Below are 18176 nucleotides of genomic sequence, written 5' to 3' on the forward strand. Positions count from 1 at the left end.
TTGTCTCCCATGCTCAGTCCGTGCACATAACATTGTGACCACGTGCGCACACGCGTAAAGCAAAAGTCATTTTTCTCCTTCATTTCTCTCTTTGCCTCCTTGTCAAAGATCAGTGATTCCGTGAAAAAGTGTGTGTGCGTGCGTAGAGAGGTTCTTTGTTAAAGAAGTTTCCCGACAGAAAAGCGTTTCCGTTAGTGTGTTTGTGTGTCTCTGCCGAGATTCTTTTCAAAGGTAAAATACAGATTAATTTGTTTTTATATGTATATATATGGTGTTATATAAGTTATATATGGAAATACTGAATGATATTGTACATATTTATGCAGACATGATAAACATATATAACAAAATTGGTACAGCATATAATATGGTGCCTAAGACCTTATATATATATTTATAGTACTGTGCAAAAGTCTTAGGCACCATATATATATATATATATATATATATATATATATATAAAATGCTTCATCTCTAATTATAACTATCTCGAGCAAATACGTTTTTCAGCGAGCTTCTCTAAAGAAAAATGTATTAATGGTTTTACTTGCATTAATCAGCTATATTTATGGTGGATAGCTATTAGTGTAAAAAGAGCTGGAGTATTTTTCTTACTAAAGAGAAAAAGAGAATGCGGAGATAAGGGGAGAAAAAAAAACACCCAGCAATTATTAAATGTCAACACACGAACACCACAACTGCCTTATCTGCAGCTGAGAAAAGACCGAAGCTGAAGATTTAAGAAATGGGAATGCTGCAATTTCCCTATGAATAATAAGAGTTATAATGAATTTTGTTGACTGGATATCCATTTTGCGCTTTCTCTCTCTCTGTCCCTCTCCCAGTCCTCCCCTGATTGGATTAAGGGTGTATTTCTGTACATCGTCTCTCTCAATCTGCTCTGCTGTTCATTTAATTGCATTAGACCCATGGAGTCGGAGGGAATTGGAATCATTAGAACTGATTCATGTCTTCTCTGCCAGAACTGAAATGAAAGCATGGAGGGACTTCAGACAGATCACAGAGACAAAGGGAGAGAAAAAGCATGAGAGAGAGAGGGAGAGAGAAAGGGAGAGAGAGAGAGAGAGAGAGAGAAAGAGGGAGGTCATGTTAAATTGAACAACCCTTCAGTTAGTGAGATGCTGAGTGTCAGAAACTTGTGTGCGCGCACATGTGTGTGTGTGTGTTCCTGGTACATCCCAGAGGAAGTGTGATATACAAGTCTAGAAAGACACTGCTGCTTCTGATACCTTTATCTTTATCAGCCATAAATGTGAACCTGGCAGTGTGTGTGAGAGCTTCAGAGGTGTCTGTTTATGTGGAAATCAACACTTGTGCTAACTATCTCACAGATCATCTACAGCCAAACACTCAAAACGTGTACACCAACATTCTTGCTTTCTCACCAATAACTACCTTAAACAACACTATATAATATGATATTTCAATAAATATTCTTTCTTCCACCTGATTTTATTCTTCCACTACACTATAAGTATACAGTAAAGCATTAGACTTACCGGGCTCTTTAATACAAACTCATTCATGCAGTGTTTTTAACGGGGCAATCATGTGGCGATAGCATAATGCATATAATCTAAAATAATGTACTCTAGAGACTGTTGTGTGTAAAAAAAAAAAATCCCAGGATATTAGCAGCTTTAGAAATACTTAAACCAGCCATCTGGCACCAACAGCCATGCCACACTTAGAGGCACAGAAATCACAGGTTCTCTCCAGCTCTTGACGTATCGTACTTGCTGTTTTGCTGCTGCCACATGATTGGCTGATTGGGTAACTGCATGGATATGCAGGAGGTCTACAGGTGTCCCAAATACAGTGGACAATGAGTGTATAATTGCACTATATAGAAATGACCAGAAAAAGCTTTGCTTCCTATTTCCTATAGGGTGGGCCCTCTTCAGGTATCTCGCATGCTCAATAGGCATCTAGAGCGATAACGCCCATATATATTCCCATGGGAAATAATGTAAATGCAGATAATCCATTCCAGCCACCCATATAATATTACCAATATTTCTTATTTCTAACATTATAATCATATTTTTCATATAAAAACAATCTACACATTTAGAAAAGACAGGTAAATAAAAAAAATGAAATTAATAGACATTAAACCTCACTTAACCTTACTTTATGATTCCTCTTTGCACAGACTGCTATAAAAACTAAACTGAAAGTGGATCCGTTTTCTTCTTGCTGTCGTGCTTGATAACATTCTTGGGACCCATGGCGCTACATCTTCCCTAATTCTTGCACACAAAATGCATAAAAAATATGTAAACTCACTTTGCTGAGCTTCCACTGACGCAAACAAGCTTTGTATGCCGACGGAAATTTCTTGCAAACTTTCAGTTCTTAAGGGAAGAAAAAGTCGGCCGTTCATTTGAACCTCTACATCTGATGCTTGGGTTTTTACCAGAAAAGAATTGAACTTTTTACATCACATCTTGCGCTACAAAGCTGACAGATGTGGCTTTATTTGTCACAAATACATTACTGCACAGTAAATATATTTTTTTCTTCGAATATTCCAGCTTAACCTGTGGCCAGAACACAGGATCAGCCATGATACAGGGTCAAGAGCCCAACAGTGACAGCCTGCTGAAGCTAGTGCTTGAACCAAGGACCTTCTAAACAGTAGCCCAGAGTCTTAACCTGCGAAGGTACTGTACCACTGCAACACAGGACCTCTGGTTGTGTGCTGTGGTGTCTAACAACAGGATCTTAACCAGGAGGGTTGTGGGGTAGGGTCTTCTTAGAGCTCACTTGTCTGCCCGGCACATCCCATTGGTGCCCGCTCAAATTGCAATCTGGGGAGTTTGGCACATGGGTCAGCAACTTCGGGGCCTTTGCCTGTTGGTCCTTGATAGGGCAGACAGGCTTTGATGCACTGGGTGTTCTGATACCTTTCTCTCATGGCCAGCATTGATTTTTTTTTAATCGGTTTATGCTAGCTTTTATTGTGGAACTAGACCGGACGTGCTGGCCTTTGGTCCCTACACGTAGAGATGAGACTTGGGTGCTCATGATCCTGTCATCAATTACTAGTATATAATTAGCAGCAGGTGGTAGTATGCACCTAGTCGGTTCGCAAGTTGGCAATAAACACAAAGAATAAATTGCCTCCATGCTAACATTTTGTCGGAAATATCAAGAATGACCCTTTCACCTGCCTTCTTACTTTATCAGCAATGGAGATGCAGATGAGCAGATGAGCTCGGCGTCTGCACCGAGTATGTATGCACAAACATACAATGTAGGAAACAGATGGAGCTAATGACATTATATTCTGGTACGGCTGGCTTTCATAATTGAATATACCATGCACAAGGTGGCCTCAAGCATTGCACGCTGATCCATGCCCAGGCACAGTACATGCTCACATGAAGAAAATGTCCCAGACTTTGAGGTCGAGCATCCTCGGATCCGTGCCCGAGTCCGTAGTGTGAAAGCACTGACTTTATTGATTCATTCTTCCTCCACATGGTGTGGGGATGTCCTAGACGACACCTACGCTTCACAGTGACAAATCAGTGAGTCAGTCGGTGTGTTAATATGCCTTTTGTAAGCTGTCTCTCAATCACTCAATGGTGCAACATCGATAATTAGTACCTACACAATATTCTGAAGTCTTGCAGTTTTTTCGAGTATCGACCATTTGTGTGGAGCGTAAAACTTCACAGTGTCTCTGCAAAAAGCGAATCCACTTAAAGCGGAGGTGCACAGCAGGAAATATTCACCTCATTGTTTCCATCACACTGACAACCACAAATGTATAGAGAAGTCTCCTGTCGCCCGCCACTCCATTTCAACTAAGGAACCTTTCTGCCAGGTGCCACTTTCACTATTCTCCTGTGAAAAAGAGGAGAAAATTGTCCCTTCAGGGCTTCTGTCCTCTTCGTCAAGATGCAGGTACATCTAAGACTATCATGGCTTCTTGCTTCACATGGCTGGGGGGATAAGTGAACTCGCCAGGGAAGAAAAATATTCTCTTATTTTCTTCGAGTTGTTCTGTGCATCGATGCAAGTCAGAGGCGAGAGTTGCTGGGCAGTTATCCGTGTCCTGCATCTCCACAAATCTTTTTCTGAGCTATTTTGGTCCACAGAGTCTACAAAGTACTGTATTTGTGCCTATAGTGTCTTAGGAAGAAAAAAAAAAACACACACACAAAGGAGTGGGGAAATGTGCCTTAAGCAGGTGAGAGAAATAAATCAGCCCAAGGGCAGTGCATGTGTGATGGAGACATTCGTTCTTTTTATTTATTTATTTATTTTTATGTATCATTAGCATACATGTGCACAGGGAGAACATGTAAATTCCATGCCCACAGACCCGAGTTGGAAATCAAACCTGGAATAAAAATAATTAAATAATTAACAAAAGACCTAGGTGGCATGGTGGCGCAGAAACCATCACTGTAGCCATGCACCACCGGGGTTGAGGGTTCGATTCCCGCCTCAGGTCTTTGTGTGTGGAGTTTGCATGTTCTCCATGTGCTTGGTGAGATTCTTCTGGCTACTCTGGTTTTCTTAAAAGGGTGAATTTTTTTTCCTGATTTTCTCCCTAATTTAGTCGTGTCCAATTGCTCCCGGTCACTAGGGGGCTCCCTCATTAAGGCTACTACTACCACTCAGTCGGGAGGGCCGAAGACTATTACAGTCCGCGTTTCCACCGAACCATGTGACGCCAGCCGACCGCATCTTTTTAAACTGCTCGCTCATGCACCGTTGGGGGCGGCGTAACACACTCGGAGGACAGCACTATCTGCTCCTTCTGCTTGCATGGGCTCACACACGTTCCGGATTGGCTGTAGAGCCGTGATTAATGTGGGAGCACTAAGTACCTATTATCCCTCCCCTTTGAGAGAGCTCGGCCAATCAGCTCTCTCTAGACCTCCAGCTGCGAGAGGTTACAGCATCACCCGGGAATCGCACTCGCAATCTCGGGACAATAGGGCTTTACCACTGCGCCACTCGGAGGCCTTAAACGGTCCAAAATTATGCGGATTAGGCATTCCCAAATTGCCTGGAGTGTGTAAAAGTGTGTTTGCCCTGTGATGGATTGGCACCCTGTGCAGAGTGTACCCCGCCTTGTGCCCTGTGTACAGATCAACCGCGGTTTGGGACACAATTGGTTTAAGTGTGAAATCTTTCCAGAAAGAATGATAGTGTAGGGCATCTAACATATACTTCTCTCAAGCATGAGCTATTATATAACACGCCTGACACAACAGAGCTTTCATCTCTCTCGCTCAGGCCTCTGAGATTTGCTAGTAGGGGATTTTACAAACTTTGAGCTCCATGCCCTGCTAAAGCAACGCATTAGCAAGACATGACTGCAGAATAACATTTCTCGATCTTTTAGTCTGTCCTGATTTAATGGCTTTGTAACAAAAAAAGACTTTTATAAACTCACTGCTAATATGTTAACAGGTAAAGACTTCCACTCTGCCCCTCACACAGGATATTTTTGTTGCTGATTTCACAGCAGCTGGGTAATGCGCGAATATTCTTTGACACTCAGTTGACCAGTGACGGTGCATAAGATACCTCGGTTGATAAGTTAAGTAGTGTTCGGCTGCAGGCCTTTCAGAGGGAGAGACGTTGCTCAGAATGACAGATGATCCCAGTTTTTAGCCGTGAGCTGCCAAACTAGCTATTTTTGAAGGGAAGCAATGGAGCGGAACAGTGCGCGTGAGGAGAATGGAAGAGGAGAGAGTGGAAAGTAGAGCGAACACCCTGGAGTCCAAACTTCCTGCACTTCACCAGTCTAGAGAAGTGATCTGTCTCCAGATGCATGCTTAATGACCATGAAAAATAAAGAGTCAAGGATCATTTTTGCATTAAAATTATTTTTAAAAATGAAAGGCTTGCATTCTGAACAACTTGGTAAAGCTCTGGCACGGAGACAACATCCATGAAATGCTAAATAAAATTAATCGTAAATGAATCTGAATTTACTGGACCTCAAGAGCACGGTGCGTACTCATGCCTGATTAGCACTTCTATAAGAAAGACTTAAAACAGTTGGCCATCTTATCATCTGCTATAAAAATAGCCCTTGTGAGCAGGCACACTCAAGGGAAAGCCAGATTCTGTAATCCATTAGAGCTACTGCAGTAACAACATTTATAGTATAAAAGCTTTTTAGCTTTTTTATACAACATACAAGCCAGTGAGGAGAGAAAGAGAGAGAGAGAGAGAGAGAGAGAGAGAGAGAGAGAGAGAGAGAGAAAGAAGGATTTCACTGAAATAATATATTTATTCATCTGTTTGTTTTTCTGTCTGTCCGTGTGTCCATCAGTCTTGTCAAAGTATCGTCATGGGAAGAACAACGTAGTACAGCCAAGTGTACACACTGACCAACTGTACATTGACAATGTCCACATTTTTAATTATCAGTGCCTAAATAATAAGTATGTGGTCCCGACTCACTTCTATAAACAAGCAAATAAGGAGCCTGAAATAATAATTTCAGTGAATTTTCTATCCAAAAAGTCAACCAGGTGCATTAGGCTGGTTATTACTCTAAGACTTTCAACAAAAAGAACGCTTTTAAAAGAAAATGACATGTGTCCCACCTAAATTACAGGTTTATTGCACTTGGAATAGGTCACTCACATGCTCCAAGCCTCCCCTGTATAATAGATGTGTCTTTAAAAATCTGCCGATTTGAACACTTTTTCAACTTGCCGACGGATTAAAATCAAAGCGGAATACCCTCAGATCGCCACAAAGCAGTGATCACCCTGCTCCTTATGTTTCCTTATGTCCAATCTGCTCCTTAATTTAGCTAAATTTAAGATTTTATTGGCTTACAACATCCATAGTAAAATTCAAGATGTGCAATGGTGAATGGTGAAACTCTTAATATTACATACAGTAATGTAGTACTGTACTGGGGCCAGGGGTAGCTCATTGGATAAGGCATTGGACTATGGTTCAGAAGATCCCAGGTTCGAACCCCACAACCACCAAGTTGCCACTGTTGGGCCCTTGAGCAAGGCCCTTAAGCCTCAAGTGCTCAGATGTGTAATGAGATTAAAAAAAAAGTCGCTCTGGGTAAGCGCGTCTGCCAAATGCCTAAATGTACTAAATGTACTAGTACTGCCAGTACTGTACAATGCCTTATATTTTGATGCTTTTGTGTTTTTTGGCGTTCCACTGATTAGGAGTGACTTAACCTGTCTGAATATAACAACCTACTGTATAATCTTACCTTAAATGAACGATAAACCTGATCTCATGTACAGAAACAATGCAAAGATTTTGCTTTTACAGAATATTTACTAAATTACAGAACTTGTTTAATTCTTTTGCAATTTGTAAAGTAGAGTTTAAAAACAGCTGATAGCAGTGGACAGTGGACAGTGTCCATCTTACAGCAGCCTGTATTACATTCTAAATGCTTTACTGCTTTCGACCAGGTGAGCTGTTGCACACAGACTCGTACTGTAGTTTATTCAAAGAAACCGGCTGTGCTCAAAGACAAGTCGAGCAATGGTGCTGAACTGAGCAATGTGAGATTTAAAGGCGGCTTTAGTACTTTCTATACTGCGGCAAAAAGTTTATATGTTTAATCCTCCATTTACAAGACAACGCTGATGCACAAACGCTTAATGTGCTACTGGTGCGCGTGTTTGAAGAAGGAGAGGTGTGTGTTTGTTCACCTCTGCATTTGTCATAGGAGTTGTATCCGCACGGCGACAGCCAAAAGAGACCATATAATACAGTGGTACCTCTGCATACAATATGAACACCCTGCCTTATGAATCTTTGCAAAAAATTTGCCTCGAGCGAACTAACTGAGCCGAACGGCAGCTAAGTCGCGCGTATATCCGAGAGCTGTTCAGAACTTGTTTGCGTCAGCAGAAAGCCAATCAAAGCATATTTTTTTGTGGGATTTTTTGCATTTTGTCCAAGTTTTAGTGACACAGACATAGCACCATGGGTCCCAAAAATGTTAGCAAGAACGCTAGCAAAAAGAAAACAGAACCACTTTTGCAGCCGGTGCCAAGAGGAATAAAAAATTAAGGTTAAATGATGTATAATGTCTATTTTTAAAAATATTTTACTTAATTTACATGTCTTTTCTAAATGGTTAGAATGGTTTTAAATGCAATGGTTTTAAATGCAAAAATTTTTTTAAATGCAAAATTTTGACTATAGTGTATATATATATATATATATAATTTTTTTCCAATTTTCTCCCCTAATTTAGTCGTAGCCAATTCTTCCCCGTCACTAGGGGGCTCCCACATTAAGGCTACTACGACCACTCAGCCGGGAGGGCGAAGACTATCACGTGTTTCCTCCGAACAGCGTGAAGTCAGCCGACCGCATCTTTTTCGAACTGCTTGCTCACGCACCGTTAGGGGCGGAGTAACACACTCGGAGGAAAACGCTAGCTGCTCCTTTCGCGTGCGCGAGCTCACAGACGCCCCTGATTGGCTGTAGAGCCGTGATTGATGTGGGAGCGCGAGTACCTTTCATCCCTCTCCCCTTTGAGAGATTTCGTGATTAAACCGGAAATAGAACCAAAGTTTGTTCGTATCTAGGGAAATTATAACTCTATTGTTCGTAAGACTTCTCATCCCTCCCCCCTGTGAGAGCTCGGCCAATCAGCTCTCTCTGTGCCTCCGGCTGTGAGAGGAAAACAGCATCACCCGGGGTTCGAACCAGCGATCTCCGGATGATAGGGCGAGCACTTTACCACTGCGCCACTCGGTGGCCTATACTGTATATATCTTAATGGGGAAATAGTGCTGCTGCTCACACACACACACGCACACAAAAACTCATCCTCTGTTAAATGAAGCTCAGCAAATTTTTCTGAAATCCTAGAATGTTCATTTGTTATATTAAGTTCTTTCTGTTATCGTTGTATTTATTATTTATTTTTGGCAACATCAGGGTAGGCAGATAATTTTTTTTTTTTTTTTTTTTTTTGTCAGTCAAACTCCTTGCATGCTTTTATCCATTTTAAAGTTGTCAAGAGGAGCGAACATAACCCAATGGCTAACCCTAATTCCCACCTCTGTTTACTGTCGGTAAAATGTCAGGCGTTGATTTACGTGTTAATGTGTTCTTGAGAAGAGATCTTGAGATCTAATGGGGGAACCCTGTAAATAAATAAATGGGTCTTTAATTGGTTTGTTTACTGTGAAATCTAGACACGCCTTTCTGGCAATAAGAAACCTGAGTGCCTGGAACCTTCCTGGGAACTGAAAAGCATTCAGTTGATTACGGCAGGTCCAGGTGGCTTCATCTGTACCAATATACAGGAATTCCCCGACTTACGAACAATCGAGTTATAATTTCCCTAGATACGAACAAACTTTGGTTCTATTTCCGGTTCAATCACGAAATCACCAGATATCAACATTTACAATTACATAAAATCATTTCAGTGTGTACAGTAAGTGAATGTATAAAATGTCTAGAGTCCAGTATATTGTGTGTGTGTGTGTGCATGTGGTGGTGTGGGAAAAATGAGTCGGCCTCACCGGTTTCAATAAATCAGTCCGGGAGCATGATGATAGAAAATAGCTGTCCAGTAAAGCAGTTCCGATGGTGAATATAAATTAACCATATATATAAATAATATAAAGAATTCTGATCTATCGTATGATATTTATGTTTTGATCTCAAACCCAAATGTCTTCAGTGTCTAGGGGGAAAAAAAGCAAACGAGGTATTTACAGTACATTGACACCCCGATACGTTCCTTCTGGAGGAGGCTATGTGTCTGCTGGTCTGTGTTTATGTGTTTATGTGACTGTCTACGTGTATATGTGCCTGTCTGACTATGTGTCTGAATATCTGCAATATATTTCCTGAAAGTTCCTGTCTTTGTATGTCCATTTTTTTTTGTCTGTCTACAGAAACACAGACACAACAAGTTCTTTTTGAATCTATGTACAAACTATGCGTCTGTCTGTCTGTCTGTCTGTCTGTCTGTCTGTCTGTCTGTCTGTCTGTCTGCCTGCCTCTCTATGGGCCTGTCTTGTTTGGGATACACACATACGTATTAGACTTTCTCTGTGTATGTCTGTCTCCCTACTGTCACTGAGAGCATGTGCCGTTTTCTCTAGTCTAAGCTGCATTAACTGAGGAGGAAGAACTTTACCAATCACCAGACCAGGGTGAAAAGCAAGAGCCGTTGCAGAAGCAGCTATCTGTTAAACTGTGACAAAGCCATTTGTTATGCTGCTGGTGTGTGTTACAGTGAAAAATCCGAAAAATGCATTTCATAGCCTGCCTCCTCCACTCCTGCAACCATGTGCATCTGCGGCCTGAGCCAGGATGTAGTTAAAAACAGCAAATATCTGCAGGTCCTTCTACAATAATGACACTCTGTAGTAGAAAAGTGTATCCTTGAGAAAGGAAGGGCATTTTTATGATTCAAAGGGTGACAACTCGGCATGTTACTCAAGATGAGAACCTGAAGCTATAAAGCTTCAGTCATCAGATGTGATTTGTTCATTTGTTAAGAGACAGAGAGTGAACTTCACCTGTTATAGATGTCATCATCTTCCCCTCCCCATCCCCAGTACTCATTGGGGAAGCCATTGATTTTGAGGAACTGCTTCTTGCTCAAGCCAGAGACTCCGCCGAAATATCCCGCATACGGTAATCTGAAAGACAAAAGAAGCTGTCAGACACAAACAGTTCACAGCAGGTACTCAAACGTTAATCCACACACTGGCATTTTGGGCATAATTACTACCATTATTAAGGAAATGTTAGAAAAACAGTAATTAAAAAGAAATGTTAAAGTCGGCATTTGACTTAGTGGTAATTTCGTAGCTTTATTCAGAAAAAATATAGGATGGCGAAATGGCACAGCATGTAGCACTGGCGTCTCATAGCTCCAGGGTACACAGTCGGAAATAAAAAAACAAATGTTTATTGACAAGCAATACCTCCACCCTGCTGGGAAATAAAACACTCTCTTAAATTAAGGAACAAAGCCAGTGAAGGTAGGTGATGACATAATTTTAAAAAGTGACTAACGTCACTTGTTACCATTAAGAAATTCTGGCGCATGTGCTCTTCAGCCCTTAGGGGGACATGGAAATACCGCCAGTAAGCTTGACATTCTGATCACTAATGTCTTGCATACTTTGTAGGCTTCATTAAGCACCATATCTCTGCACTGAGCTGACATTAGATGTAAAGCAATAATCCTTCAAGTCCCTCCCTGGATTTAACACAAAAGAAACCGACTCGAGTTGCCGACTGAGGTGTTTGAACTTGACACAATTCGGTCACGCATGAGTGAACTGGGAGACAGACTTCATCCTCGGTAGAATCCTGAATCTGAAATGACATCTGCTTCCCTTCCCGACCCTCTTTCTTCCAGCATTACACTTTTTTTGTTTTTTGTCTCTCCCAGATCTAACAGTATATCTGACACTGGGTCCTGAAAGCGGAAGCGCTATTAGTGCAGAATACTTCCACTGAGCTCCAAACGACTTTTAAGTTCAAACACAGAGGGAAGTGACAGAGGACTGACTTTAGACTTTCGAGCCGACAATTCAACTGCACGACCTCAGTGACGTGTGAAATCCTGCAGAGATCTGAATGCATGCCTGAGTTGAGGTTCATGCCAAGAAGGAGAAAGGTACTAGATTTTAAAGAGAGGAACAGACTTAATTTAAACCAAGTTATATTTCAGAACCACTGTTTTACAATTTAAATCCAGTTAATATCAGAGTGCTCAGAACACCTGCACAAATCATTATAGATGTATGTGTTAATTTGCTAATGAACTTTTTATTCCGGAAAAAAAAAGAAGACTAGTCTTTTGTGCACCTTTTAGTAATAACATCTTTATCAGGGTACTCTGATAATAAAAGGCAGAGTATCTAAGCAAAATCTGCTTTTTAATGTGTGAAATTTGGTTGCGTTTTCTATTCAGGGTAACATTTTATTTTCGAGCCACATATTCACTTCTATACCAGAGCATTCAAAAGCCTGTAAAGTCATTTATTTTTATAATGGGACTTGTGATAAAATTTGTCATGAAAGAAGGCATAACATCAACTGACATTTACAGAAGACTTCAAGCACAGTATGGTGACGAGACCCTTGGCCACAGTAAGTAGTGAATGATGCAAATGTTATCAAGAAGGCTGTGAATGATGATCCTGGCTAAGGTGGCTTAGAGCCTACTGCAGTTGTTTCTGTGAACATTGAGCAAGTGAAATGCCTAGCCCTTAAAAATTGACAGATAACTTGTCTCCAAGTTATTTAAAAGAGAGATGCATCGGTCTGTGGGGAACTGTAGAGACAGTCATTCCCAAAAACCGCTTACACATTAAAGTTACTGCAACATCCCCCGTACAGTCCTGACATCTCTCTAAGCCATTTCTACATGTTGTGGCCATTAAAGGAGTTCCTGGGAGGCCGGCATTTCGGACCAGAAGCAGGCAGTCCAATTATAGCTCTGGAGTACTGATTTTTGATAAAACATTCTAAATTGGTGCTATTCAATTACTAATGAAACGCTGAAATGTATGCATTACTGAAGAGCGGGATTATGTAGAAAAATAAAGACAGTTTGTACTATTTTACAGAAAGTCCCTGACTTACGAACAAGTTTTGTTCTGGGAGCATGTTCATAAGTCGGAATTGTTCTTAAGTCCGGCTAAGTGAGACTTATATACCTTTGACACGGATATTAGGGCTGGGCGGTATACCTTTTTATACCGAATACCAGTGTTTTAAAAAAAAAAAAATGAAATTAATTTTTCATATACCCCAATACCGGTGAGTGTGTGCATACAAAGCGTCGGGAACACAGAGCGGTGGAACGTCCCACCGCGAGACATTGTTTGAGAGGGGGATTGTTTTGCAGTGGTACCAAACAAACCGTATGCGTCTGCATGAGAGCGGTGAAAGCACAGCCTGTGTGTGTTGAGCGGTGAACAGCATGGACGAAGAAAATGTCACAGACAAAGAGGAACTTCTTCCAAAAAGAGGAGCCATGTCGGTTATGTGGAAATACTTCGACTTCTGATGTTGATCAAACAACCATCATACAGTATGTAAATGTTGTCGGGCTAAAGTTGTAGCCGCAGGAGGCAACACCAGCAATTTGCTTCACCACCTCCGTCACAAACATGTCCTAGAATGCATCCTCTTCCACATCTGCAGGTGATGATAAAGTCGGCACTGCAACACAAAACGCGACTCAGATGTCACTCAAAGACGCGTTTACTAAGGTGACTGTCTATGACAAGAAAAGCAAACGGTGGAACGATATTACCAGCGCTATTACTTTCCACTTAGCTAAAGACATTTTACCGCTCTCTAATAATATTAATACTGAAGTAATATTATTAATAGGGATGCACCGAAATGAAAATTCTGGGCCGAAAACGAAACCGAAATTTTTGGATGCACTTGGCCGAAAACCGATACCGAAACCGAAAATGGCTTAATTAAAAAACATGTTTAAAATATTTTCTTTTTGTTTGTATTAAAAAAATGTTGCATATTGCAACTTTGCTGTCCTCATCTGAAACTTTGAAGTGCTTCCAAACCGCCGACATACTCCGTGTTTGATGCGTAATGACAGCGCGAACGAGACGGGAGGATGAGAGAGGCGTGGCGACAATTTCGGCTTTTATTTTCGGCGCTTTCTTACGTTTCGGCCGAAACCGATAATGCTATTTCGGCCGAAAATTTTCGGCGGCCGAAATTTCGGTGCATCCCTAATTATTAATGTTTCACAAAGTGAAAAGTTTCACTCCTTTTGTATTTACCTGTTTCAGCTAATTTGCCTTAATGTAAGTCCAGTGGATAAAGTTTTCAATTCGCAGTTACAGGGGACATATTGTTTACATTGTAGCAGCTTAAAGATGTTTCCAAGTTGCAAAACTTGCACAATAAAGTGTTGTGTATTTTGACTGCAAGTCATGAATTTTGATTTCTTCACCTCATTACAATTATGAGTGCCACTGTCACCTCTTTGTGAACAGCAGCATTTTGTGAGACCAATCAAACCTGGGTTAATACTAGTCCTGGGTTAATACTAGTCCGGTAAATGTAAGTCAATATACTGCAGGAATTATTCTCTAATTTATTAGGAAATGGGGTTAACACCTAATCATGCATGGAAAAAAAAGACCGTCAAATACCGTGACATCGATATAATTTAAAAAAATACCGTGATAATAAAAAAAAAAATTTCAATCTAAAAAAAAAGTTTTTTTAACGAATATACAATGTAAAGCATATCAATGTTGTTTTCCACTGTATTATACTATGACTTCTGTTTTGTTGAGATTTTACAGGACTTTTCACCACCGGAAACGCTTTACACAACAGCCATTTGTGCTCCTGGACTCAATCATTGAAACCGAAAAGGCCGACTCATATTTTCCCCCAACCACACACACACACAGTATATACCAGACTTTAAGCATTTTATATATTCATATACTGAAAATATTGTATATAATTGTAAATATTGGTATCCAGTGCACTGCAATATCTTTTTTTTTTTAACAATACACGTGAGCTAGTACTGTGATTTGTTCGCATCTAGGAAAGTTCGTAGATCCACAGTCCGTTCATATCATTAAAAATTTGTAAATCTATGGTGCAATTGCGGCACTTTTGATCCTGGGATTTTCTGAAGGTATGCATTCATTATCAGGAGCACAACACAAACTGCTTGCATACAGTTGAATTACAGGCAAGAAGTTAATACTGGTATTTTGGAGGAAAAAAGAGGCTCCTACATGTACGCTATGGCTTGGAGAAATTATTTCTACTTTACATTTGGAACGAATTAGGTATTGTTTGAAGGGCAACTTTAAGCAGTTTGACAAAATCTGGCATCCTTTTCTCTGTTACCTTGATTTAAACCCTTCGGATTAATGCATGATTTCATGTTTTAATATTCATTTTCATCATACTTTACAAACTAATGTAAACAGGTTGTGTAAGGGATGGTTTGTGATGTGGGTCTTTGTTTTATTCAGTTTTGTTTTTATTATCTTTCTTTTCCACTTTAATTGTATTCTTTGTACATGTAATAGAAACAAAGGATGTGAAATTGTAAATTAATCTTCAAAATCTTGGTTTCTCAATAAAACTTATTAGACAAAAAAAAAAAGAAATTTGTAACTCGAACGTCTTATTTAAGACTTAATGTGTAGAGAAATAAAGGTAGTTTGTCCCCTTATACCTATAATATGTTCTTCTGCACAGTCAAAAGTCCCGGGTTGAATTAAAAAGTCCCGGGTTGAATCGTTGTATTTAATGAATAGAGCGCCGATGTCTCCGCTGCTTTATTTTAGGCTCACATTTTATTACTACTAAACACATTTACAGGAAACACAAGACAGATTATTGCATACGTGATGCATGTTTCAGTTTACTCTTTAGCAAAATAATGTTGCCTCGACTATCAAAAGTAATTAGCACAAACAACAACTAAAGATGCAAATTAGAACTCTTTCTTTGAGATTTTAGCAAATCAGGGCAAAACAAGTGTGCTTGAATGGAAAGAGGACACTATACTGGTGTACATGGATAGCATGATTAAAAAAAAAGGCATGCTGGAAAGTAAAACCTGCAAAAAAAAAAAATCCTGAGTTAAGGGTTCATTATGATAACATGAAGTGAGCATCTCCTAAAGACACCCATTGAGGCCAGGCATGGGTAGATGCCTGGAGTTCGCCTTGGGCTACAACACACCATAGTTGTGTTGGTGTGTGTGTATATGTGTAAATAGCTGAGAAAATGACAGCAAAACATATCCATCCATACAAAACTGCCAACAGCAAGGACATGAGTACAAAACTAGACACACAGACAACAAGCTGACATTAATGAGACCATCTGCTGGAACAGGAAAAACAGTGCAATCAAGGCTTTGGAGTCACATTTCAGGATTTGTTCAAAAGAACACCTGACTTATTAATGAGTGCCAGATCCCGACCTTGTCAGGAAATTTACACAAAGGCTCAAAGGAGCCACCTTCTGAACAAACACTATAGACAAGCATGAACTGTGGACCAGACGAGCTACAGGCTTTGATGAAATGCTGACTGGGTAAAAGCATGCTGTACAGTAACGGTTGTGGCATTGTAAAGCAGCCATGGACTGATAATCTTCTTGGTGTTTTGCTTAAACAACAACAAAAAGCCCTAGCTCTCAAAGCAGTGTTAATGCATGATGATGGTAATATATTATTATTAGCAGTAGTTAATGATATTATAATAATAATAATAATAATAAAATAATAATAATCCATCTAGGAACCTCTGTAGTCCAATTAAAACCGTGGTGACCAGTGTATTTATTTCCACTGTACAACCATGGTAGGACCGCCAGTCAACATTCACACACTATGGGCAATTTGGGAATGTCAATCAGCCTGATCTGCATGTGTTTGGACTGTGGAAAAAAACCATAGTACCAGGAGAAAACTCACCAAACATCAAAAGAACATGACCAGGATGGTGGGAATCGAACCCAGATCCTGGACGTGGAAGCCGACAATATATATACAATAATATATCGTCATTCAGTAACACTGCTCAAAGTGCAATTAAATTAACTTGTTGGTGTTTGGTATGGTGAACACACACCTCAGCAATGCATAGGCACTTTAGGACAGAACATTTGCAAGCATTTTATAGACACAGCAGGAATCTGAGCCTAGAATCTCCTCTGACATAATGGATGAGCATTAGCCTGCTCCCAGCCCCCAGCTCCTGATGGGAGAAATAACCGTGATATGAGAATATATGAAGGAAACTTGCATTCCTGTGGCACATTTAAAAAAGCTGGGTTTAAACTGTATGATTTTTCAGCTCAATTGTCCTCTTGCTGCCAAAAGTCGTACATCTTATAACAATAATTTTCTCAAACGCCGCTGATTCAGTGCAATGTCGCAATTTTCTAAAATCATATGTCTATCATGGGAGTATTTCAATCATAAGATTTCACTGAAAATACATTATCACAGTCTGTGGTTGGGTCATAATGTCCTTAAACCTCTGCAAAAATTGTACAGTTTAACGGTTTAACTCAGCTCTTATAAAGAGTAATGATGAGGGCAAGAAAAAAATGTCATATATTAAAAAGATAGACTTTAATGAAAAAAGACCTGCATCTTCAGCTAAAGGAGAATGGCACGCTGTTAAGTGTTCATCAACCCTTAAAATGCAAACTTCAGAAACCCTTCCTGTGCACTTTTATATCCTCAGCTATTAAGGCTTACACAATCTTCAAGTTAATAACTTTCATTCATTTCTTCGGTACCAAAAATTAAAGTTTGTGTGTCTGAAGGTCAGCTCACATAATCCACTCTGCTCCTTCCCTGACTTCAAACAAATATTACACACAACCTGTGCTAGCTATAAACATATGATATATTACAAATTATACAGTCTATATTTAATAGCAGTTTAATACATTTTCTGTTGGTCTATTCAATTAATTTACTTAATGGGTGAGTTTTTTTATTAATAAAATTCGATTTACACTTTTAAAACATTTAAAAGAAATCCTTGAAAAAATACAATACTGTGCACAAGTTGTAAAAAGGTGTGAAGAAATGTTATAAACTATAAAACTCAAACTATGATAAACATTTTAATGTAAATTGAGCCAACAGAAAAAAATTCTAAATCGAATCAATATTTGGTGTAATTACCCTCTGGCTTCAAAGAAGCATCGATTCTTACACTTGCACAGTAAGTAGAGGATTTTGTAAGATTCAGGTGTATGATTAACCAATTATACCAACCAGGTGCTAATGATCATCATCTGCGTAGGACACTTACTTTGTGAGGGACAGCCAAACTCTGCCACCAAGGTGAGGTTGTGGAAGACAGTTTCATGCCCCAGGTCATACATAAACCATGGCAAGACTGAGAACAGCAACAAGATACAAGGTAGTTCCCTTTCAGTCGATTCACAAGGTACAACACATATCGTATGGGAGATCCCGCCCTCTCGTGTCAGAGCTGAAGACATCTTTATTCACACCATAAGGGCAGGAAAACCTGTGTGCTGAAATAACCACAACATACTGTACATATAAGCCACAGTTGACTGTCAGTTCTTAGGCTTTTCACCTCACTGGGAACAACTTGTTCTGCGGACTTGGCTTAAAATCAGCGTAA

At 39.9% G+C, this 18176-nt stretch overlaps 1 protein-coding gene across 1 annotated transcript in view; it reads right to left on the reverse strand.

Annotated features, from left to right (window-relative positions):
* b4galt2 (UDP-Gal:betaGlcNAc beta 1,4- galactosyltransferase, polypeptide 2) overlaps nt 1-18176 on the reverse strand; it is a 177657-nt gene that overhangs the window by 25182 nt on the left and 134299 nt on the right. Inside the window, exon 5 of the mRNA XM_053495479.1 lies at nt 10539-10661. Within this exon, the coding sequence (XP_053351454.1) occupies nt 10539-10661 (123 nt within the window). The remainder of the gene's footprint in view (nt 1-10538; nt 10662-18176) is intronic.

This window comes from Clarias gariepinus, chromosome 1, assembly GCF_024256425.1.
Source record: "Clarias gariepinus isolate MV-2021 ecotype Netherlands chromosome 1, CGAR_prim_01v2, whole genome shotgun sequence".
NCBI classification, from domain to species: Eukaryota; Metazoa; Chordata; class Actinopteri; order Siluriformes; family Clariidae; genus Clarias; species Clarias gariepinus.